Source organism: Psittacula echo, assembly GCF_963264785.1.
Source record: "Psittacula echo genome assembly, chromosome: 5".
NCBI lineage: Eukaryota > Metazoa > Chordata > Aves > Psittaciformes > Psittacidae > Psittacula > Psittacula echo.
This window is the reverse complement of record NC_137739.1, coordinates 30,942,926-30,967,200: the sequence shown is the minus strand read 5'-3', so window position 1 is coordinate 30,967,200 and position 24,275 is coordinate 30,942,926. Positions and strand designations below refer to the sequence as shown.

Genomic DNA, 24,275 nt, shown 5'->3' with positions numbered 1-24,275 from the left:
AAGTTGAGCAAAGCATCAAGCAGAAACCCTGACAGCATCTACTAATTCATGGAAGTATCCCAGGTATACAGCACCTAATGATGCTCTGCCTTCACTCAAGAGGACAAGGGAACAGAAACAGGCCCCACTCATCTCTGGGATCTCTCCTAATGCCCACTAAAGACAGAGTACTGATCTACAGGGCTCTTTTGCCTAACCCTGTAGCTAGGCACTTGGAAATCTTACCTTTGCACACAGACATTAGAATCGGGTCCTCTGATTCTGGCATTAGTTGAACTATAAAGCCTGAGATACACAGATCTTGATTTCCCTTTGTATTGGATTAAGTTCACTCTAGTGGTAACTATGAATCTCTCTTACACACCCAGGAAAGGGCACAAATATGACCTAAGTATGTGTGCTGTTATTTTAATACAAGGGAGTTTCCTCCAGGTGAAGGAAGAGATGGGAGTTTCATGGAATTGCTTTAGTGAAAAGTACCACAGCAGCAAACAGGTCACCAAGCCATTCTGGAACCAGAGAGGAAGAGATCTCTAATAATGCAAGCACCACTTTTCTCTCCTTTTAATGTATGGCCGCTAATGGCACAACAAAGCAGTCTGTGTTAGGAGGCAACGGTTATGTAAGGTGAAATCCGCATTCCTTGCGTAACGGCAGTTTACATAAGGTGGCGGGAGGCGCGGGGAGGGCGGGCGCTCCCGCTGCGGCAGGACTCGTCCCAGCGCTGACGGCCGGAGTGCGGAGCGCGCAACCGGGCGCGGAGCGAGGAGCGGACGCTTGGCACCGCCCTCCTGGGCAGCCGCGGCCACATAAAACGCATTGCGTTGTTCTCCTGCTGTCTATAGGGCAGGAAAACAGACGGCGAATTTCACAGGCTGTGGATTTCCGTACATAAGGTTTCAGATGAGCTTTATGGAAGGAAGACAGGGGCTTTCTAAGACGCTGCCTGAAAGTGAGGCCTAGCCATGGCATTTTTCACTCAGGCAGGTTGGTTAAAAAGATAAAGTAGTTTCCTCCAGGTGAAAGTTTAAGTTTCTGTATAAAAATAAGAACATCTGGAGTTGGATTTCTGACCAAGCCAACTGACCCTGCTTAGCACTACACAAGCAACATAGAGTAGGTTTATTTGGGCTGTAAATGGCCTGTAAGAATTCCTGTGAACAAAGGCACTCCTGGCTTTGGAGGCTGCTGAGTTTCACCCACACTTGTAAAAGGAGAGACTTGGAAAATACACTTGTAAAACAGAAGATGGGGATATTGTGGGGGCAGAGAAGACTGCTGTTCACCAACACCTAGCCCTGAGTTAAATAAAGTTATGTAAGGTTCGTGTAAGGTTATGTCTACACCATATCTTGCATATCCCAGTTTCTGGACAGTTATGTGCTCCACCTGCAGCACACAGATATCTGTTCTTTGGGAATGAAACTTCTGACTTGAGTGCCAAATAAGCCAGATGCAAACCCTTGTTTCAGATCATCACAAAGACCTTAGGGACCATCTAAACGTAATACAAATGCAGACCCAAGTATCACTTAACGGAACTGTTCGCACTTCCATTGCAAACTTCATATGTAAACTGATTCTATTCATACAATTTAGATTCCAGTACTGATTTCTGCAGAAATCAAATAATGCAGAATATTTTTTATTTTAGCAGTTTCCAAAGCTGACCATGGAGTTCCCCTTTGTGAGCTGTAATTACACTCTTTCATTATTTATCATGCCCTGGCAGTGTCTAATTTATTAGACTACTGCTTGCTGAATACTGTATTTTATGTTCATTCTGAGCAAATAAAATTCCTCTTAAAGCTAAGTAAAACAACATTGTACAGCAGTGGTTAAAAAGTATTTCATTTGCAGATCACATAACAGGTGTGAAATGTAACTTTCAGAAAATTCTCATTTTATAAATCAGACTAAATCTTTTCAGCTCCACATACAGGTTTGTTTAATACAGTCAGAACTCTCCTCCTTACAATTTCAGAATTTCAGATACATTATGTATCATGTCAGAGCAATGCAGTCCTCCATCAAGAGTAAATACTTGTGAAGTCCAAGCTAAGTAGGTTTGAGACAAACTGGTTTTAAACTAGAATTTTTACACCACTGTTGTGACAAAGCAAGGCAGTTAGTAGATGCCAGCAAGGAATTTGCCAACTGGCTGGAAAGAAAACTTTCCAAATATCTGAATGACAGCTTCAACAAACCACAGCATCCCATCTTGCTTGTAAACCTTTCTTGTGCAACAAAGTATTACAGTATATTCCATTTATAAAATCATGGAAAACTTTTTATTTCAGACTCAGATTGTTAGGACTGCACAGATACTTTCCTAGTTTATTTTCAAAGTAGCCACTGAACAGTCACATCCTTTTGTAATTTCTATAGTTCCCACTTCCATTTCAGTTTTTAAATAATCAGATTTATATTTGCATACTATAGCTATGTTTTTTTAGAATAACACACTACAGGACAATTGACTTGCAGGTATACTTTCAGAAAGGAGAATGTCATTACCCCAAGAAACAGGCTTCCAAACTTGCTATCAGTTTAAATGTTAGTGCAAGTAATTTTCAAATTTTATATAAGCATAGATGTATCTTGTATGTACATATTCTGAACAGCACAACTATCGAAGATGGAGCTTATAAAAAATTGGTCTAATCAAAGTGTCTTCTCCCTGTTGCTGCTCTCACATTCTTTCTGGAATGGCCTTGAGCAGTCTCTAAAATATAGAAAATCTGCTGCTTATATTTTGAGTAGGAACCAAACTTTTAGATTTACAAATTCTAGTTTAACTCAATACTGAGAAAGACCCAGTCATCTGTGTCAAGAGTTCTTAACTGAGTCTAATTCACATAAAGGACTGAACACTTGTATGTCAAAATTCCTACAAGTTTTTTGAAAAGCAGCAGGTAAGAAAGATGATGCTTTTTGATTTGCTGACTTCATAAAACAGACAGATATGATTCGCTTTGTATCATTTCAATCACTCAGGGGGAATAATTTTCTCCCTTTTTGACTGATTACAATTTTCATCTACTGTTTTGTTTAAAAAGTTGAATCATTCTTCCTTTCTAGTAGAGAGTATTTGATAATGTAATTCAATTACATTTCACATCTAGCACAAACCTCCCCTCCAGCTTTTGGAGATGACTTTATTTAACCATGAGTTTTTTGCTGTTGGAATGTCAGCTACTCTTAAGTAAGTAAATGCCAAGTGCCAAGCATATCATTAACTGAACTGACTGAAGATCAGAAAAGCAAGTACTACAACTAATATTGCTTGGAAGCCACTAATGGGTATGTTATAGATTGAAATATTTCATTTGATCCATTAGTTGTTTTGTTGTTATCAGTATCACTGTCAGTAATATGAATCTATTTTAAAAAAACTCAAAATCCGTTAGTTTTTAAGGCACTGTTCAAATGAAAGCAGTACATTATAACTGAAACTATTTCAAGTGAGAATGAGAGATCATACCCTAATTTTGATGAATACGCATTCCAGCTATAATCATCTCCCAGACAAGATGTGTCTATTTTTAAAAATAAGTATTAATAATAGAGATGTATATTTAGGGTTTTCTTTATTTTATTCCATTCCGCAGGAGATACTGACATGCAAGCATAGCTTTAAAACTTTTATTGCATTTCCTTTTTTAAATAGACTGACTGCAAAAGAGCAGTCCAAATACCATGTACACTGGAATGATCATGAGTTTACTACTGTAACCAAAAGAATAATCTCTAAAGTAGGGCTTAGAGTAAGTTGAAGGTATAACAGAAATACAGAATTTTAAAAATAATGTAAAAAAACTGTAATCAGTTGTAATTTTGGGGTAAAAGGAGGGAGATAACTTTCTCTTGCAAAATAAGATTAAAAAGATAAAAAGAAATACATTTTTACACAGTTCAAAAGTTACCTGAGAGAACTGCTCGCTACACAAAAGAAGTGAACTAAAACCCAAATGGCTTCAGAAAGTACTGACATTTAATGCAGAAATCAGAATTGAAAATGGCTCTGAAGATACTTGCACTACTTTCAATATAGTGTATAAAAGTACAATTTACCCCAAAACTGGACTGGCAGAAAGATTCCTTCATGGGCCACATAGTAAGTGTTTAACAAGGTGCTGACTGACATCACTGGAGTGTTCTAAGTCTAGATGCAAAGTTCAAGGCTTTATGTTTTGCAGGTGCTAATGGAAGTGCACAATATCTACTACTGCAAATATGCTATTTCACTGTTATCAGCTTTTGAAATGTGAGAGGACCTGAAGTATTTTCTTACTACCATTTTTTATTACTACGACCGAGTCTTACAGTCCATCCTGATATTATTACAGGTCTTGGAACAGTATTTTCTTAATGCTTGAATTATAACAGATGCATTTACTAAGTTATGATCTCAGTTTGCCTTTAAAGGCTTCCAACTTGTTACAAAAGGAAAGCTTGTTTAAATAGTCATGGTCACCTAGCACAAGTGTCTGACATCCTTATGGATTTGTACTTCAGTGGTCATAAAGGTTTTTTCTTTGTTAAGGCATTTTTAAGGTCTTCTTTCTGTGTGAATTCTCTGGCCTTCATAAAAGGTTAACTCATGCTGCAGTGTTTTCTCACTTGTGGTATACAGAGCTGTTTGTTTCCATGAAAGAAAACTGTAGAAACTCAGTTATATTTAAGGCTGTTATTTTTTCATTGCAGTTGGTAGAAAGCCAGAAATAGCACAGGAGGGAACTCTTCCAAGCTCTTGCATTCCACAGTGAGAAGAGAGATTAAATCAAGTGTGGAGGCAAGACCTATTTGCCCAGCTGAAAACAAGAATCCAAGAAGCCATGGGATACCTGAGTCCAGCAGGCAGGGCACAACTATGATTAGAGGGCCACTAAGGTGCCTGGACTGCCAGGCAGACTCCACGATGGGAAGAAGGCAAGTTTGGGCAAGTTCAGAGAGGCAGTTGGAAAAAGGACATGGGGAACAGGAGAAAGGAAGCAGGACTAACAGATCAGCAGTGAACGGGTGTACAGAATGGCCAGCAGCAACAGGTGTCCTTTACTCATATATTGTGTGGGCAGGGCGACCGTGAATCAGACTTACAGATACTTACAGTTTGTAGTTTTTGTAGTTTCCGGGTGGCAGATAGCTTGTCTGGGTGTAGCCTGCAAGCAGCTGATGAAGACATTCAGAGTTACTGTGGGAGAAACATGGACATGCAGTATAAGCTTTTTTCCCAAGCTAAGAAACAATGTCATTTTGTTCTTTTTTTAGTAGTAGAATTATTATTTTAAAATCAAAATAATAAAAAAAAATTGATTGTGACTCATTTTCAAATGCTTTGGATTGGTATGTTTCATACAACAGCTGTGGCCATAATTCTTTTTTTATGAGTACATGAAGGTGATCATGTTGATACTAGCATACGAGTCAAAATATCTGCCCTTTTTTGCAACTCAGACTACGCAAACTCTTCTTTGCAACTCAAAATTTGTACGGTTACCTACTTTTCTTATCACTTCCATTTCTTCACCAGCTGTGGGAAGTAAAGGAATTTCTGAAGCCATAAACCTCTGAGATTTACACATGAAACATTTTTTCCTGTACCAGGTTGGGAGGACACGGGGCCAGCACACTTACCACAAAACCACTTCACACATTTTGGGAGATCTACCTCTACCCTGCTCATTACATAAATAGCCTTGTTCTTCAGTCACTAAGTTCCCGGTGCTTCCCTGTGTTATACAGATACTTCCATATTTAAACGTCTCCAGATTAGACTCCAAGTACTGTAACCCAAATTTACCATAAACATCTGTAAACCTTTCAACTTCAGGGCCCAAAATATCTCAAAATAAGGTCAAATTATTTTACATATTATGATCCTCATATGATCCTCATTCCTGCTGACTCATGCTTGTTTCGACCTTCAGTTATTTGTCTTGAGCTCTTTATTCGGTAAGTTTATTAAAAAAAAATACACCTGAACACCTGAGCCGTGTCGCTACACTGAAGGGCGGACATTTCTGAGAAAACTTCTGCTAGGGATACACCACCAGCAAACTTACTTATCGGGTTTCATCTTTGCACCAGCATTTGCAAATTTGCATTCATTTTGCACCAGCCTCACGACGTTCTGGTCTCGAACCAAAGTTTTCTACATTAAAGCGCTTTTTGGGAAGTTTTGAAACGAGCGCTTGTGAAGGCAGCATTCGCGGGGCTCCTGCAGCCGAGGGGGGCTGAGGAGGGCCGAGGCGGCGCGGCCCGGGTAGCTCCCTCCTACACCGGCGTGGAGACATGTGACAGAGCGACTTCTGTCGTGAAGCTTCCGAAGAAGCGGCGGAAGAAGCCTTCCCTCCGATCCTCCGGCTCCCGCTGAAGCCACGGCCCCAAGGGGGAGGCGCCGTCCCTGCCCCCGCCACTCCCGCAGGTGCAACCACGGGAGCGAGCGAGCGAGCGGCGCCGGGCAGTGCCCGCAGGGACTGCCTGCTCCAGACAGAAACAGCCCCCGCCGCTGGGGGGGAGTCTCCTCACTGAGGTACAGACAGGGCGCGCGCCCCCTCGCCCCGCCCAGTCAGGGCGACCGTTAACGGCTCCCCGCGACCTCCTCCCCCGCGCCAGAGCTGGGCTGGGCTGGGGCAGGAAGCACCCCTCACCCCAACGGACCCGCGGGCAGGGAGGCGGGGGTTGTCCTTGTGGCTGGAGCTTCGCCCGGCTCGACGCTGCACCCTGTGCCCACCGCCCCCCACCTTAGTGCCCTCCTTCCGCCAGCTCCTGGCCCCACCTGCTGCGGAGCCGCCCCGGGCCGTGATGCTGCCGCCCAGGAAGCAGCGGGCCGCCCCGGTGGGGCCGGGGGCGCGGCAGGCGGGCTTCTCCGCGTGGGGGCCGTGGCGGCCATAAAGGGCCGGGGAAAGGGCGGCGCGGCACTGCGGTATCAGGGTGGCCGGCCGGCAGGTGGGGGAATGCGGCAGAGGGGAGCGGCAGCATCTGGCGGGAGCAGCTCCTCCCTCCCGCCGCCGCCGCCTCCTTCTCCGCCGGCAGCGGCTTCTGACAGCGTCTTTCCATCCGGCGGGAGCGCCGGTGGCGCGAGCCATCCCTGCCCCACCATGGCTTTCTCCGGGGCACTAGGTAAGTCCCAAGGCAGGCGGCAGCGCCGTGACGGCCTGGCCCAGGGTACTGGTCGTGACCTTGGCAGCCGCCCTAGCGGGGACGGACCCGAGGCGGCCGTGAGTGGGCTCCTGCGCCCCACGGCCCGGCCGGGCCCCATCTTCTCGCGGTGACGGGATGCGGCTCTCTGCGCTGTCAGCTGGCTGTATGTGGAGGTTTGAAGGCGGCGGCGGTTGTCGTTCTTTTTTTCATGGCGTGTGCTCATTACATATTCAAGCCCATTACATTCGTGATCAATAGTTGCTTTTTAAATAATCATTCCATCTTTTTTTTTAATGCAGTATGCTTCAATAGCTTTCTTCTACAAAGGTGCAGAACCAAAGAACAACTAAGCACTCTTTCTGTGAGAGTGGTTTAGAAAACGAGCATTTGCTAGTTGCTGAATGGCATTTATACCCCCTTCCTATCCCATTAGTATGTCTGGTTGTTGCTCTGCCAATTGCTCACCTTGAGTAAAGGACAGCACTTGTATAGAAGGATACTGGATACAAGATCCTCATCCCTTTTGCAGTTCAGGATGGGACAGCTTGCATGAGTATTGTATCAAGTGCCTCATGACTGTTTTCGGTTTATTAAGCTCATTTCAGTGACATAAGCTAGCAGTGATACGGGTGAACCTCCCTTTCAAAGTGTTTTTCACCCTAGTCTCTCATTTGTTTGAGTGGGAAACATGAGAGCAGATTCTGTAAGAAAGGATACTCAACACTTTGGTCTTGGTAGAAGCCTGTAGTTGTATCAGTACATTTTGACTTCAGTATCTTACTGTAAAGATTTAAAATATAGTATGATTGCTCATGCAGTTTGTTTCTGACTGCTTTTTGTTTCTGGTTACAGTTCTGTAAGAGAAAGTTAACTCATACTAGGCAAATGCTCAGCCAGTAATAAACATACAACCAGTTGATTTTTCCTGTCTTAGTCAGCTAGTAGTGAAGATGTTTTGATTGCTGATTTAGAACCAGAAGAAGCATTATAATTCCACATTTTGCTATTATTGCTAGCACTCTTAATGTGGTCAAGTAACTATACTGTTCTTGCATGGCTGAAATGGCTAAAGAGGCCTTTGTTGCTGGGAACTGTATGTATGGCAGTTACTGTTGCTGACAACTGTTCACTGAGGTCAGTGGAAAGACTCCCATGACTTCATTGAGTTTTGAAATTGAGAAACTGAATCTAAGTTTGGATGCTTATGCGACATCATACTGCATTGTCATTGAATTATGTTTCTTATGTAGCTGTACTTGATTTTATGAAGACTTAATGCTAATTGCAAAACAAAGACTTTCCAGTCAGAAAAGCTGCAGAGTCAGATCCGTAGCTCTTTAAAATCAGTGATGTTTTTCTGCTGGGGTGTGAGGTAGTTCTTACAAAATAAGAATACAAAATAATGTAGATGATCCTTACATTGCCATGTTTATGGCCCATTTATGGGCCAGTATATCTCTTGTCACCTTTTCATACTGTATTTGCTTCTAGAATAAAAGCACAAGCGTTCTCAAGGCAACTCTGAGAACAGGTGGACATTAATTAGAATCTTTTAGGCTGAAAACAACAGTATCACATATCAAAAGGATCACATATCAACATCTGAAACTTGCAGCATGCCTGCATAAATGCTGTAGTGGGGGCCCTGATAAGTTGTGCCTGGAGCGATTAAAAACTATCATGCTCACTTTCAGCATACATCACTATGTAAATGAATACCATCTCATAAAATATGCTTGTGTTTTCGTAACCAAAAGATTGTGAAATGCCAGTTTTGGACCCAGACTTCACATTCTGACAGTGCTTGGATCCATTTGTTGTGACATGTTCATTGCTATTTTTAACTTTGGTAATAAGAATTTAATCTTATTTGTTACAAGCTCCATCATACTGAAGGCATTCAAAAAGCTTTGTAGTACATAATGGATAATGCTGGTCAGTAGCTTACAAAGCCTGTATTTTTTTTTAACTCCAGAATGCTACCAGATATGTATAAAGCCCATATCCTATATGCTTCCCACAAAAGCAGGATGCAAAGTACTGAAAAAAAATGGGGGGGAGGTGGGAGAAGTCACACCATATTTGCTCAAAGCAGTTCCATGACTTTCTTATTTGTGGAAAGGATGGAGTGAGGTAGAAATGTGCAAACTGCTCTTCTAACGTGTTTGTGGCTCTCAAATTCGTTCAAAGTCGCTGAGCAGTGGAGGCAACTGGTTGAATGTGATTTCCAAGTTCAGTGGAAGTATGTACAGCTATGTATACATTATATCACAAATAATATAGCCTGGCAATGCAAGTAAGTGTAATCTACTGGCAGATCTGTACATACATCTCTTAAGAATGTCTTAAGACCAAGGAGTGCCTGATTCACAAATTGGCATGGCTACGCAAGTAGAGATTCTTAGTGGATACCTCTGGTTCTTGTGTACTGCATACTGGTTTAAATTCTGTGTAGCTGTTCTAATTTATTCTGCTTTTGCTCTAAGCTGTTAATTTTGATAGGTGTACTATGAAAAACCCCCCAGTCTCACACATCTTTATTCTTCTTGTAGTTATAACTTTGTCAACTGTCTTCCTTGTTAGCTGAGATGCCCAGACAATTTCCAAAGCTGAACATCTCTGAGGTTGATGAGCAAGTACGACTTCTAGCAGAGAAAGTATTTGCTAAAGTTCTCCGAGAAGAAGACAGCAAAGATGCATTGTCACTATTCACTGTGCCTGAAGACTGCCCTATTGGGCAGAAAGAGGCCAAGGAAAGGGAGCTGCAGAAGGAACTGGCAGAACAACAGTCTGCGGAAACAGCTAAAAGGTTTGTTCAGTAGTTTCTTTCTTAGTGGAAGACATTTTTTTTAAATTGGGTTGAGTTAATATTGAAATAACTGGCAAATAACATCCTGCCTCTTACTACTTCAGGAGGAAGTTCAGCAGCAGGTATGAAGGGTACCTTGGTACTATCCTCTGCTGTGCAGAAGGTGTGGGGATGAGTCCTAGGGAGGTTGTCTCAGGGAGGTTGTCTCAGCTGCATTTCCAGCAATAGCATAGATACTGCTTATGCAAGTTTAACAGACAGCATAGCTGGGTAGAAATGAACACAACCCAAAGACTCAAGTCAGAAAAAGAAACACTTTCTGCTCCCCCCTTTATTCTAGTTTAATTTGGAAAACCAGAGAATTTTGTCACAGAGAAAATGACAGTGGTATGATATTTCTTTTAGTCTCTGTAAAAATAGATGAAAGCGAAGACATCACATCTAACATCAAGGGAGAAGGTGAAAAATGCTGTTGGTGTAATGAGGTTATTTGTAGGTTTCCTTAACTCAGAGATAAAGTCTAACCACTATTAGTCATAAAAGCACACATCTTGAATTTTCTCAGGGAAAAAAAAAAAGAAAAAATTCCAGTCCACCCATGAATGTAATGAAGCCAAACCTCCTGTGAAAGAAGTGGCCTTATCCTGGTGTCAGGCTGTTCCAGTATCTGAACTTCAGTGGACTGGCTGGACTATTCCCTAGAGTCACATGAGCTCAGCAGCAGTCTGACACCAAATGGCTTGGACATATACAGACTCTTCGAAAAGCAAGCAAACAAGGAAGCCTTTGAAAGTGATAGCTAAACACATGTACTAGGTTAGCTGCAGACAATCAGTTGGGCAATGCTTGGCATCATATTTCTGGAACAGAAGGGAGAAGAGTTAATTTAGTTAAGGTATGACACACTGATGATACAGGCTGAGACTTCTGGTCTTGAATTGTGCAAGTGGGTTTCCCAGTTGGCATGTTCATAGACATAAGCAAGTACAGAAGGGGAAAACTAGATGTTTTCATTCAAACAACTATTTAGTATCTATTTCCTCCTAAATTTAATAAGTTTCACTTCTAATTTGGGAAAGTGTCTTACAGAAATATGTTCTGTCAAACTACCTCAACTTTTGTACCAGTTTAACTGTGGGAAGTGGGATATTATAAGTATGTTGTTTACAAGTGGGAACAGAACAAGTATTCATCCCTGCCTTACGGGACTGAAGTATGCTTCAAGGACAGTTACATGATTAAAACTTCTTTTAGTTTCAGTTGTAGTTGATCCAGCACTGCCTTTCAAGAATTTCATGCTGATTTCTAAGGTGGCTACAAGTACTTAAGAGAGGATGGAATTTAATCATAGGGTATTAATTATACCAGCACTCCATGTTCTTATTCTTCAGAATTTCACAGAATATGCAACTTCCAGAGAGTATTCCAGTATTCCTTTTTTTCTTAGTGGTTTTACTGTAATTTTAACATTTTGGCATCTAGTTTATAAAACAAGGAACTGTTTCCACAATCTGAAAGTGATGTCACAGCTAGTTTATAGTAGTTACTTATTATATGAGTATTTAAAATATATTTAAATAAATGTAAACTGACTAAGGAAAATAAATTAAATTTTTGGAGATACTCCAAAACTTCACTTGAGATATTACTTCACTGAGAAATACAGCATTCTTTTTTTAGCTGATTTGTTGGAGGTACGTGTCTGTCACAGTTGCATCAAAATTTCGTATGTAGTCATTCAAAGTTGTGAGAAAAAGATGAGCATGTAGTTATTACTTAGGCAGTGTTTGGTGAGACTTGAGCAAAAGGCTAATATTAGTTATCAGAGTAATATAACATAGCATGGCTTTGATACACAAGTCCATTCCTTCTCTCAGGGCACTAAATGGCTGTATTTGTAAGAAGAGAAATAAAATAAACGTAGGGCATCTTACAGGGATTGTAAATAAATTCTGTCATATTGTGTTCATGTGGAGGGTAAGTGCAATTGTATCAATGTCACGTGAAATGTCAATAGAAAAAAGCTACAAGCACAAATATTTTGTGGCTAATATTTTTTCCTGTTGTATGAGAGACAGCATTTGTAAAATTTCTTGGGGGTGGTTTCTTTGCTGCAGTCAGTTTTCCAGTGTATTCAGTGTTTTATACCATGGCTTATTTTTATGCTTTATACCATGAATTTATAGGAAGAAAAGTTTCAAGATGATTCGATCCCAGTCTTTGTCATTACAAATTCCATCTCAGGAATGGAAAGCGCAGTCGGCCAATCCTGTTCTGTCTCCTGCAACACCAGTTGTTCCAAGTGCTTTTCTGCCAGTTCAAGTGCCATACGATGTGCCAGAGTTTCAGAGAGTTTCAATTAGTGGGGACTACTGTGCAGGGGTAAGAAACCTTTTTTATGTTGTGGGGAGGAGGGTGAATGCCAAACCATGGGCAGCTAATGTATATAAAGTGTGACATGACAGTGTATGGCTCTCTGCCACAAACTGTAAATTGCCTTGTGAACACATGAATTTGTAAACCAGTTAAAGTCAAGGTCAGGTCGTTTTATACTTTTTATCTATTGGATTTAGTTTTTTATGTTAAAGCATAATCAGGCATTCAATAAATGGGTAATATACTGTAGGAAATAAAAACTGTGTATTTTGCATGTTGTATTTGGACTTTGTTTCTGTCACTGGCTTCCTGAGACTTTGGGCAAGATCCATATTGTCAAGCCAGATACACTGACCTCTCTGGAAATGCAGTCTCTCCTTGTTACTGGTGTGGATTCAGTTTGTTGCTGAAACTGCTGTTTTATTTTTATCAGTATTTATCCAGGCTTTCCTTTCAGGTTACAGTTGATGATTATGAACAAGCTGCCAAGAGCCTGGTGAAAGCTCTTCTCATTCGAGAAAAGTATTCTCGTCTTGCCTACCATCGCTTCCCAAGAACAACATCTCAGTATTTGTGTAGCATGCAAGATGAAAAATGGAGGGTTGAAGATGAAGTGTATCCAGGTAAATATCCTTGTTCTCTTTATAAATGTAGAATTAAACCCATGCACTGCTGTCGTAAAGGTAGGTTGGATTTTTGTGATGATCTCTTCTGAGTGTCTTTGCCTCTGTATTCTGTTAGTAAGTGGTGGAGAATTACTGATGGACCTGAGTTATAAATCCTGTATCTAATCTGAAACTTTGAAGCTGTCAAAAGCTAGAATCCCCCACACTAGACACTCATTGATATTTTTGTTTTGTTTGTTTGTTGTTTTTGTAAAGAGTACACTTGTGTAGCTCCAGGAAAAAGCTATATGGATATGGTTTAAAGTGAAGAGTCATTTATCCTGATCTTGGCATGCTGAAATTAAAGGGATTATGAGCTCATCTTCATTGTAAACTGGAGCACGGTACAGACATGCCAGTTAGCAAGCCCTGAGTCAGTAATTTCATAGTCATGGTACACTTACCAGGTCAAGGCTGAAAGCTGTATAGTCATATTTGTTGGGCGTTCTGCCCAGTTTAATAAACTCTCATCACTCAACAAGACTTATTAGGTTGACTATATTCCGCACTATAAATGTCATAAGTGATATCTGTCGCTTAGGTGGGTTGTGTCTTGAAAGCTTTGCTTGTGCATTAAACTGTTGTCACTGCTAGTTTTGGGTTTGTGTGTGAGGAGTAACCTTTGGTCTGTACCGATGTGCCACTGTAGATGTGTCCATGTTGTTTTTTAATGTATTCTAAGCTATAAAGTGACATTTTAAATCAAGTACCTTCTAGCTCAGTGGTTTAAACACAGTGAATGACTTAACATGTTTTTCAAGCCTTTATTATACAGAAAGAATGTAAAGAATATTCGAAACAGGAAATATATTTTGGAACAGCTGGCAGGGAGATATTTTCAAGTTATTATTAAGTTAATAACTTATTTACAGTTAATAATTTTAAAACTTTCTATCTCATTACACAGTGTCTTAATTGGTACAAGTTTGAGCTGGATAGTTACAAACTGATACCATTCTTATCTCTAATATTTATACCATACATTCAGTGCTTTAAGTGAATAGAAGGACCAGTTAATTATTTTTCTGTCTTGGCTTAGCTGAATAGGTAAAAGAAGTAGCCTGACAAGTCTGAGCTCAACAGTGCAGTTTAGTCGACATAAATGTGATTGAGGCACATACTTTGTGCTGGTTGCAGTGGTAAGGTATTGTAGAAGCAGCACTGAAAATTCGCTAACATGAGCAATAGTGTTTAAGTGTTCACATAAGCTGAATCTCCCAGAAGTGTGTGCGTTTACCTGATTCTCAGAAAAAAACCCCAAAATTGTTATTTTGTAAAGGGATTACAAAACTGCACTGAACAAATCCCAACTGCGCTTCTGGTACTTTATGATTTTGGTCATGATCGGAAGGCCAAGGGGAAAATTGTAGTTGTGTTTTTCTATCCCTGGCCTCTACACTTCTTTGTTCTACTAAAAAAAAAAAAAAAAAAAAAAAAGTTAAAATAAGGAGTTTTATTTAAAAAAGGCAAACAAAGACAGACCCTAAACACAAACAAACAAAACCCACAAATAAAAACCAATAAAACCACAGAAAAACCAACCAACCAACCAAACCCAAATAAATCCTACAAACCAACCACTGCCGTGGTCAGAGTGAGAAGCACTGAGTCAGAAGTTATTTCCTGCTCATTGAATTGTGGGAATGGCAGAGGTGAAGTAAGGCACAGCCTGTTCTTTTCTGACAGATGTTTCAAGATGAGAACAACTGCATTACTATGTGCTTAAGTACAAACTAACAAAATTACTACAGTGAGTCAGAATGTGGAAAAGAAATGGTGGGTACTAACAACTGTTTTATTGTTCAAAAATCTCAACTGTACTTTCAACAACACTAATTGAAGTACTTCTGAAAACTTATTTTGAAACTTGTGCTGTCATACATTAATAAAAAATAGTATTAAATATTTATACATTGATTCAGAGAACTCTGATGTATAATATTTGAAATAAGGTAGGCACTTAGCTTAGAGAAGGACTGCAATTAAAGCCTGTCAGAATAAAGCTGTGTTGTAACAACAGGTCTTTTATAGTAACTGAAAATGGGAATTTAATAGGAAAATTAAGATCTTTTTGAAGTGAAACATTATAGAAGTGGGAAGTCCTTTTTCGTAATTACTTTGCTTTTTATGCAAGCTATTTTCTCTAAATGTAATGTAAATTTATTTTCAGATTTCCATTCACCCCCAGAAGAAAATGAAGATCCTTACAATCTTGATGATGCTCCAGCCAATTTGGATTATGTTATCAAGATAAAAGGTGGCATTCCCTTTGTTTACGATAACAAAGAAATGATGGAACTCAATGAGCCTCGGAGTCTGCCATATCCTGACCTTGAAACATATACCCTTGACCTGAGCCACGTTCTTGCTCTAATTGCAGATGGTCCAACGTATGTTTCTTTCTTCTCTGTCCCTTCGGGCTGCTGGTTACCTTGTTTTAATACTTCTCAATTTTGCAATATCTAATTCCTCAGTATACTCATTATAAAGTACTGTTTTGTTTTCCTCTTAAGCATTACTTAAAAGTAAAAAAAGTCAGTACAGATATATTTAATTTCTTTAGTTTATCTACATCAATGGTGGCAAAATGAGAAGCAGTTAACAGAGAAGGAAGAAATTGGCCAAATGTTCCCATTGAAGTCAGAACTCATCCAAACTTCTTGAGGCATGGAAACTGAAACTTGAACCTTGCTTCTTTTATTTTGGCCTGTACTGAATTTGAGGATTTCGAACACTTGTCTGGATTTTCTTCATGTCTGTTCTACTCTTGCTGCATGAAGAGAAACCCTGCATTTGTAGAGCATACAGAACATAAATATTCAGTCTGATTTGTTCCAGATGTGAATTAACTGCTCATGTGTTGCAAAACTGATCCACACACGCGCGATCAAAATAGGTCTGAAATTTCTCAGAACCGTCAAACTCCTGGGAAATCTCTAAAAACTAGAAACTTAACAACTCTAGAATAATCACTGACACACTTGTGACAAAGCAATGTCCTTGTCCAGTACATAATGAGAACACGTACATCCAGGTTTTTCAGTTTACTTCCCAGCTGATGACTGGAACCATAAGGGTTTCTCATGGCCTCAACACTGGGAAAGGAAAAGAATCCAAGGTTAGATGGAACAAAGCGGGAATCTGACTGTTCTTTGAACTATTTGCCCTGCCTGCCAGCGCTAGGTTTCTGGTCCTGCCAGTGGAAGATCATCACTTACAATGTGACAAGTTAGTTGCACCTGGTGCATTCTTTCCCTTTGACTCTGTGTCTGACACCTGCAAGGTGATCTGTCTGCCTTGCATGTTGATAGTGACAAAGCAGATGGGCTGAACGGAACTGCCCCGTTCTCTAAGGGCTTTTTCAAGAGCAAAAGCCTATGTTTCCGCCAGCATTATCAGCACTGCTGCTCCAAATCAAAGCTAGTTTGATTATGCTTTGTTTACAGTATGCAATGGGGAAATGCATTTCCAGTTTCAGCATGTTATATTCCAAGAGACAGATACTGAGAAGATAAAGGACAAGGAGGAAGAAGTTGAAACACAAGTCATAGTGAAGACCCTTCTTTTTGCGGCTTTTGTTAACAGCATTTATCAGGAAGCCGTAAGAAGGGCCTTGGAGGACATTAGAACACCCAGCACCTTTGGGAATGCAGGAGCAATTACCTACTCCTTTCACTTCTTCAGATTAAGCTTTTGCAGGGTGATTCATATTTCCTGATAAGTACACACAAACCAAAAGGAAAGAGTCCAGTAATCCTGGAAGTAAAGAGCATAAGCTGTTTATGTGGTATTGTTTCCCTGTTTGTAGAAAGTGCTTTTCTGCCATTTATGTCTGTCACACATGGGGCTGCTTGGAGATCAAGAATCCATTACTCTTTAAGCTTTACTGTTCTTTAGCTGGTGAAAATCTCACCTGCAGTCCTCAGTTTTTCAGTGTCTTGAGTAACAGAAAACCCAATAAAGACTTCCTGCAGTGGGCAAATGTGTTTTGATCAATATCAGATACAATAAGACTGTGTTTGAATTGGACTTTCAAGTGCATGATGGGATTTGCGTCCCACTAAGGAGAGACTGTCAACAATAAAGCAGAAAAAAGAAGGCTGTTACATGACTAGTGCTACAAAAATACTGTAGATTCACTAAGAATTGACAGATGGTGAAGGGAAAAAACATGTTATTGGTTAAAAATAGAAAGAGAACCATAACAGAAGATGAAAGTGAAGACAAAGTAGGCAAGCAGGAACAAAAATGCATGATTTTTTCAAAGAAGAGCAAAAGAAAATATTTTAGAAAAAAGATATTTCTACACAGTATATGTGTTTTAAGGCATAAAAAATGTAAGTGTACTGGATCATAGCTTGGCTTCTTATATTCACATTGAAAAAGCAAATAACTTGGGGAGTTGTTTGGGTTTCTGTTGTTGTGGTTTTTTTTAATAGTGATCTGTAGTCTGGATTCCTGGTGATTTGTTATATATGAGGTGATCTGCTCTATTGAAGGTATAGTTTCAGAGTCGTAGCAATTGACATCACATTTTATTACAGGCTTTACGCTTTCTCTGATCATCATTATTGAAAGAACTGCATTATATTCACAGATGCAGTGATAAATACTTGGACAACTTAAAGGACATAACACAGTTCTGTAGAGTTCTGTTTGAGGTTTGGTCTGAAATCATATTGGCTATTGATTGCTAACCAGTAGGATAAGAAGAATGGATTTGTCTTTGTCTTCATTTAAAAAAAAATAAAAAATTGTGAGAACTTTTAAGTTCTTTCTGAACTTAAAATAGAAATAGTTTTAAGTTGACTTTTGTGTTTTCTTTTACAGAAAAACATATTGTCATCGGAGGCTTAACTTTTTAGAATCTAAATTTAGTTTACATGAGATGTTAAATGAAATGTCGGAATTTAAAGAATTAAAGAGTAATCCTCATCGAGACTTTTATAATGTGAGAAAGGTAAGTGGGAAAAGGGTTAAAGGCATGATGTTGTGAGTAGGAGTTCCAGCAATTTTGCTTTTCTTGCATGAGGTGTAGATTATATACATGAAGTGATGTGTGTATAGCACTCAACTGAACTACATTATTTTAAGACTATTAAAATTGATCTACATGGGAACATGCCAGGAAAATGAACTTGAATGCAAGTGGGTTAATTGGATTAGGCTAAATTCATCTGTTTTACTTATCTGGAATCAAAGGAGCTTAATTGTATGTAGATTGTTTCAAAGGAGTGAAACAGATGTAATCAAATGAAGCTCACTTGGATTATGAATAGAAATATCCACATGGAGGTTTAATTTATATTAATTAATTCACTTGAAGTCAGTCAAGTGCATTTGCCTGCTTTCATGTAGGTAACTCATACTAGACTGTAGTAGGAACAGCTGTATAGGTTTTGGATAAAAATTTAACTTCATATTGAAAATAAGCATTTAAATACGTGTCAAAATTAAAAAGACCTCCCACAGAAACTGAACAGAGGGTTTGTGCTGCCATCAGTATCTGGTAAGAAATGTCTATGGAACCTGAAAGAAGTTACTTGATTTATATTCTTAGCTGCCTCTGAGATAGCTGGGGGTGTAATTAGGAGACAGGTAGGGGAATGAGGGAGCTGATTTAATTTCCTGATGTATTCACACCCAAGGAAGCTGCTTTCTCTTCAAAGCAAGGAAGCACCAGTGTTAGCCTGCTTCTGTTTGCTTCTCTTTCTTGAACTTAAGAGGAAGTTAGTGGAGAGAGATTGCTTTTTTGATAGGAGAGATTTCTTCACAAAGCAGTAATTGTTGCTGGTGTTTTTAACCACTTCAGACCCATTTTGCATTGTTTCTATATGCAACCGGAGGACTTAGTCCTTATGTTGTAACTTCAGGGTTTAGATCAATACTTTAATCTTTATGTTTTAATTAGTGTAATTTTATTAATTACACCAAGAAGTCATTTTTGCTTTTTCCAGTAGTGTCCAGTAGTGTCCAGTGTGCTGGCTGCTGAATGTTTGCCACTGTTGTGGTAAAAACAATCAAGTATAAAATCTGCTAAACACAAGTGTTTGATGGTTGTACTCCTGTCTATCACAAGGCTAGAAGCAGATGGGTTGGTAGGTAAATTCTAATGAATTTCACACTTTTATCTGTTAAGTATATGAACAGGAGGATCTATAAGCTAATTCACTTAAAGCAGGACTCAAGTGGCAGAGGCTTGACTCCTAACTTGACAGTTTTCTTGCATAACCCTGGAGAAGATACTTACTCCATACCACATTCAGAGAAAACATTTCACTAGGTGACAGACATTAATAATAAAATACATGGTGATGGAGAGGTGTGAAGGACAGAGTTGTGGGTCAGGTAACTGCCTCAGACAGTCAATTTGATTACGGAGAAGCTGTAATTAACAGGATTGTACTTGCTAAGTTCAACCTTTGATTTAAAAGCAAATGTTCAATGTCTCTGAGCGTATCTTAATTATTTTCTAATTATTTGCTATTAAATAAGGCAATCTACAAATGAGTTAATGTTGTTCAAAACCGCAAAATTTTCATCACTTCCACTCTAGCAGTACTCAAATTCAGGAGTGCAGGAACAAGCTTGCTTTTCTCTGCCATAGGTCATTCCTACTGCCAGTTATTGCTTGCTCCAGAGTTAGTCTTGCTTAAAATAGTATTCTTCTGAAGCAAGCTTACAAGCAGCATTTTTATGAAGCATTCTGAAAAGTAAACTGCATTGTAGAGTTCCTGCAAGTCCCGGGTAATCTTGTTTTCTCTGTCTTGCTAACTCATTTAATGATTGGATCTGTAACTTCCCCAAAGTGCTTCCTTCCTAATAACAGTTTGAGCAGTGAAACTTGTAATACGAAACACACTTCTAGGGCCTACATTTTCAGGTTGTCTCTCTGTTAGTCAATCATTAAACAATGTGTACTGCTCATGAGGAAAGCAAAAAATAAGATTCACCTTCCAGTAGGGTTATTAGTGAAGTTGTCTGTTACATCCCTCAGATACTAGTGTGGAAAACCTGGTAAAATCCATTTGGTTACATAAAAGAGCCAATGTAATTGATGGAAAATGCCCAAATTAAAACAATTATGAATGTAGTGTCAAGGTCAATCAGTGAGCATGTATTGCTGTATTTAGAAAGGTACAGGAAGCTGGCCAGCATTATTTGCTGGCATTGACAATCAAAGGTTATTGTGGTGTGGGTTTGGTTTTTTTTTTCCTTCTCCCCCATTTTTCCAGGTTTTATGGGAGTTCTCCTGTGAGCTCATCTATTTAATAAATCCCAAGATAAGGCTCCTGCTAAGTAAGGGAAATGCGCATGTGTATCTTTCATAGTGGATGTAACCAGAATGCAACCAAAGATACGTTTTGCACTGATCAAGCTGGAACTGGAAAATTGCCTTTTAATAACCTGACAGATACATCTATAGACAAACAAAAATGCACAGGTGGTAAAGACTGGCTGGCTCCACTTGGCTCTCCATAGGAGGCAGATAACTGTCTGAGTTGGAGAATGCTAACTTTAGAGAAGACTCTTGAGTTTAGCATCAGCAGGGCTCTCCCACCTTCTCCGGCTGATGAACTGAAAAATGCCGTAAAAATAGGTTTGCCACATAACTCCTAGGTTGCCTGCATTAAGGATGAAATTAAGCAACAAGAGTGCAGCTCTGTGGGACACAAACTTAGAACTGAGTTTTAGTTTGTTTATTAGGGTGTCTTGCCTTCCAAAGCAAGTGTGTGAGGCTTTTTGAGTGGGGCTTCCAGTAGACCGCTGTGCCCAACAGCCTCTGATAATTCAGAGCTGACTGATAATTCAGTTTCTGAGCTGAAATACACCTTCAAAGTAAAGGACCAAGAGCTGTTCTTGTTATTAGGAACTTTGGTTTGTCTCAGTTGTTATTTCTAGGGGGGAGGTTGTTGCTTTTTTTGTTTTTAAAAAAAAGGTGAAGCCAAGCTACTTGTTTACCTAACACATACTCGCTGCCTTTATAACATATATCTATGTACTGTGTTTGATACAGTTTTATAAAGAAGAAAATTACAGCCTAAGCCTCCTTCCATATTCTTCCTCTCTTTAGCAATTATTTCAGTCTGTCAGTAAACCAAACGTGATTGTATATCATAGCAGTGACTTTTACATGTCATACTCTTCTGCCTACAGCTTCAGTAGCTCAGATGCCTGGCCTTGTGTAGCTCAGACCAGGGGAACCATCAGTCGAAGAATGCAGTTTCTAGAGTGGCTTACACAGCCCTTCTGAATTGTGTGTTGCAGTAGCTGATGGCTGTTGTGACATACCATTTGGTCTAGATCATCACAACTGATAATTTTTTTCTTTTAAGGTATTAGTTAGACAAAAAGGAAATAATTTCTAGCTTTTGTTTGTGACCACAGGGTTTAAATACCACTTGTTATTTCTAAGAAAGGATGTTTGAGTGGGTTTATATACTTGCAAATTTTATAGATCTCACAAAATATTGAATGAGATTAATAGATGTCTGTTTTTTAAACATATGATTAAAAGCCTTATGAGTGAACAGTGAATTTATACTTAAGTAAGTTCCCTGAACTTTGATTCTGAGGTTGAATCTTTTTTTCCCTCCAGTAGCTACTTACTGACAGTGAATGTGAAGACTTTTGGGCCAGCACCGGATTCAAAGGACAGGAGTGCCTTTGTGCACCTCTCTTAGTATTACATGTAATGGTGCCTTGCCACTCTTAACTGGCATTAAAGCTGTACTTTGTGCTTTCAAAGCACTATGCATACTACTTCTCCCCTCCTGTCTTGCAGAGATGCTGAGGTAAATTTTTGCATCTACGCTCAGTCTTGCAAAGTAAGCACAAAATAATGACCAGGGAAAGCCATCAATCATTGTAATGCAAAAATTCTGTAGATACCATAAAGAAAGCTTTTCCTCTATCCTCTTTTTTAGTAATTAAAAGAAAAATTAGTTTTACTTCTCAGCAGTGTATTTCTGTATTTGTGTGAATACAAACATTATAGGGCTTGATTCTGTGCATTTGCAACGCGTACAGCTGCACGAGAAGCTGGAGATACAGGGATTTGCATCTCCTGTCTCTCCTGGTTTTGGGGTTGCTCTGTATGCCGTAAGTATGAATTAGACAAGCTCCTGAGGGGCAGTGGCTGGTTTTAGGGACTATTTCAGCCACTAGGAGCTTTACTGTTCTACCCTCTGCTAGGCTATTTTGTGTCTCCTGCCACTTATGCCTGTTACAGAGCTGTGAGGAAAGAATCAAGCTCATTTTATAAAGCTGTTGCATCCTATCTGAAAAAGCTAGTGCTGCATGAATGTATTGGTGAACATGGAATCCAGCAGTAGGATGTGGAGTGATTTCCCTTCAATCCAGCTTTGAAGTAAAGGCTGCAGTGTCAAGCTCCTGAAGCCCAGAGCTATTGGGGTAGAAATGTTTCTCTGTTAAAGTTCATGTGTTCAAAAATCAGGTAGTTTGCATGTGTGGATACTACTTACTATACACTGGATTATGCACTGGATAATTTCAGTATCATTAAAAGGCTGCCCTTGGCATTTGTTTTTGCTGTATATATCACTTTGAATCTAGAGCATATGCCAAATTCAGTGCAAAACTATTTCTGACATGCACAGAGAAGCCCTGAGGTAGATGTTTTGTGGTGATCTGAAAGACAGTGGAAGAAAAAAGAAGCAATGCAGGAAGATGAGGGAAGCAGAGTAGTTTAGGGAAGCTGGTGCTGGCGAGACATGTTTTGGAGGCCAGTGAGAACTTCCTTCGAGCTGGAAGTCGTACACACATGTAACTATCTTGACTAAGAAGTACAAGCATTTCATCCGCAAAGACTGAAGAGAGAATGGCATGGGTGGTCAGGTCAAAAAGGAAAGGGCTAGCCTGAACTGAGACGGTGCCAAGGAAGACAGGCTGGCTTCCTTACATGGAGAATTGCTGAGTGATCATCTTTTATTTGCAAGAAAACTGATGTCCACCATTGCTTGAATGAGGTGATGGAATTTAAAGAATTAAGGAGAGCTTTGTGTTAACGATTGTTAACTCATTGTTAAAAAGGTGAGTTCACTGAAGGCATATTAAGTGGTCCAAGATAGGTTTCTGTCAGTCATTCTGTTTCTTTTTTTTTCATTGAAGATTAAGGTGACCTTGAGTAAAAAGTTTCCTCCTGTGGGAGAGGACAGTAATAGCTGTAACAGGAAATATGGCTAAGGGCATGCAGCTGAGGTTTTTTTTTTCTACTAAAGGGAAATTGGGCTGAAGTGGCACTGTATCAAATTTGGAAATGCAAGCAGAATGTTTGCAAACAGCACAAATAGACCTTACGGTAGAGGCTTGTTACAGCCCAGAAAAGCCTCAGCTTACTTCATGTATTATATGAAAAGCAAAATAGCAACAGCTTAAACTGGGACTGGTTTTATCTTTTGTGAGGGAGAAAGGAGGCAAAGGGGGCATTTGTCACTTACATGAACTCAATCTGTTAAAATTCTTTTAGTAGACGCCCTTCATAATAAATAACAATGAAATTAGAAACAAATTCTTAGCATGACAGCGCTTCAACTAAAAATAATAATTTTAAAATCCATAACCAAATCAGACCATATAAGCTACGTCTAAGGATTCTGTCTTTAGGTACTTCATTTAGATAGGATTGCACCCTGAATTGTGAAAATGCACAAAAGCATACACACTGATTAATTATGTGCTAGGGTAGGTCAAATCTCCAGTCATTAAAACTTCCAAAAAGTTGCATTCCTTTTAAAAGCAATGAAGAAAAAGCTGCAGGATACTCTTAAAGACTTGCTGAAGTTGCTGCTTACCTAAGGGTCAGAATATACTGAGTAGTTAATAAAGGTAGCCAAAATACTGCATATTCTCTGGAGAAAGCATGAAAGAGACTCCAGGAAAATCTTTTTACTCTTGGGAAATAATTCTATTTAGGGAGATGGAGGAGGGAAAAAAATATAAAGGAAAATCTTGGTTCTTGGAGAATAAGCCTGATGTGGTTAGCTCAGCTATAGAGCTATGTGTGAATATGCTTGTGGGGACAGGGGAAGATTTCACAGGTGTGAAAGTGTGTGTCCTGGGTTCAGCAGTAGCAGTCAGTTTTTCTCCTTCTTAGTAGCTGTTGCAGCACTGTGTTTTTGACTTTTGGCCTGGGAACAAAGCTGATAACACTGATGTTTAGACTGACCAAGGACTTTGTGAGTCTCATGCTCTGCCAGGGAGGAGGAGGGGCCGGGAGGGAGCGGGGACAGGACACCTGACCCAAACTAGCCAAAGAG

The 24,275-nt window shown here is 39.7% G+C and overlaps 2 protein-coding genes and 1 long non-coding RNA gene across 12 annotated transcripts in view; 1 reads left to right on the top strand and 2 right to left on the bottom strand.

The window, feature by feature from the left end:
* Positions 1-6,189, bottom strand: part of LOC308221909 — a 33,745-nt gene extending 27,556 nt beyond the window's left edge. For both annotated transcript variants that reach the window (XR_013957012.1, XR_013957013.1), the window contains exons 1-2: positions 6,066-6,189; positions 5,111-5,194 (exon numbers count right to left, since the gene is read on the bottom strand). This is a non-coding gene — a long non-coding RNA (uncharacterized lncRNA). The remainder of the gene's footprint in view (positions 1-5,110; positions 5,195-6,065) is intronic.
* Positions 6,190-6,426: 237 nt separating this feature from the next.
* AMPD3 (adenosine monophosphate deaminase 3) overlaps positions 6,427-24,275 on the top strand; it is a 34,850-nt gene continuing 17,001 nt past the window's right edge. The window contains exons 1-6 of one of the 3 annotated variants that reach the window (XM_080619307.1): positions 6,427-6,535; positions 9,730-9,955; positions 12,142-12,337; positions 12,789-12,954; positions 15,167-15,386; positions 17,827-17,956. In XM_080619307.1, the coding sequence (XP_080475433.1) occupies positions 9,735-9,955; positions 12,142-12,337; positions 12,789-12,954; positions 15,167-15,386; positions 17,827-17,956 (933 nt within the window). In that variant the 5' untranslated portion in view covers positions 6,427-6,535; positions 9,730-9,734. Of the gene's footprint in view, positions 6,536-6,748; positions 7,320-9,729; positions 9,956-12,141; positions 12,338-12,788; positions 12,955-15,166; positions 15,387-17,826; positions 17,957-24,275 lie in introns of those variants that run through there. The other 2 variants (XM_080619306.1, XM_080619308.1) reach the window with 2 other exon arrangements.
* The window catches only part of RNF141 (ring finger protein 141), a 44,449-nt gene continuing 35,633 nt past the window's right edge, over positions 15,460-24,275 (bottom strand). For 6 of the 7 annotated variants that reach the window (XR_013957004.1, XR_013957005.1, XR_013957006.1 and 3 more), the window contains one exon: positions 15,460-16,091. The gene's annotated coding sequence lies outside the window, so the exon portion shown is untranslated. The remainder of the gene's footprint in view (positions 16,092-24,275) is intronic. The other variant, XR_013957008.1, reaches the window with a different exon arrangement.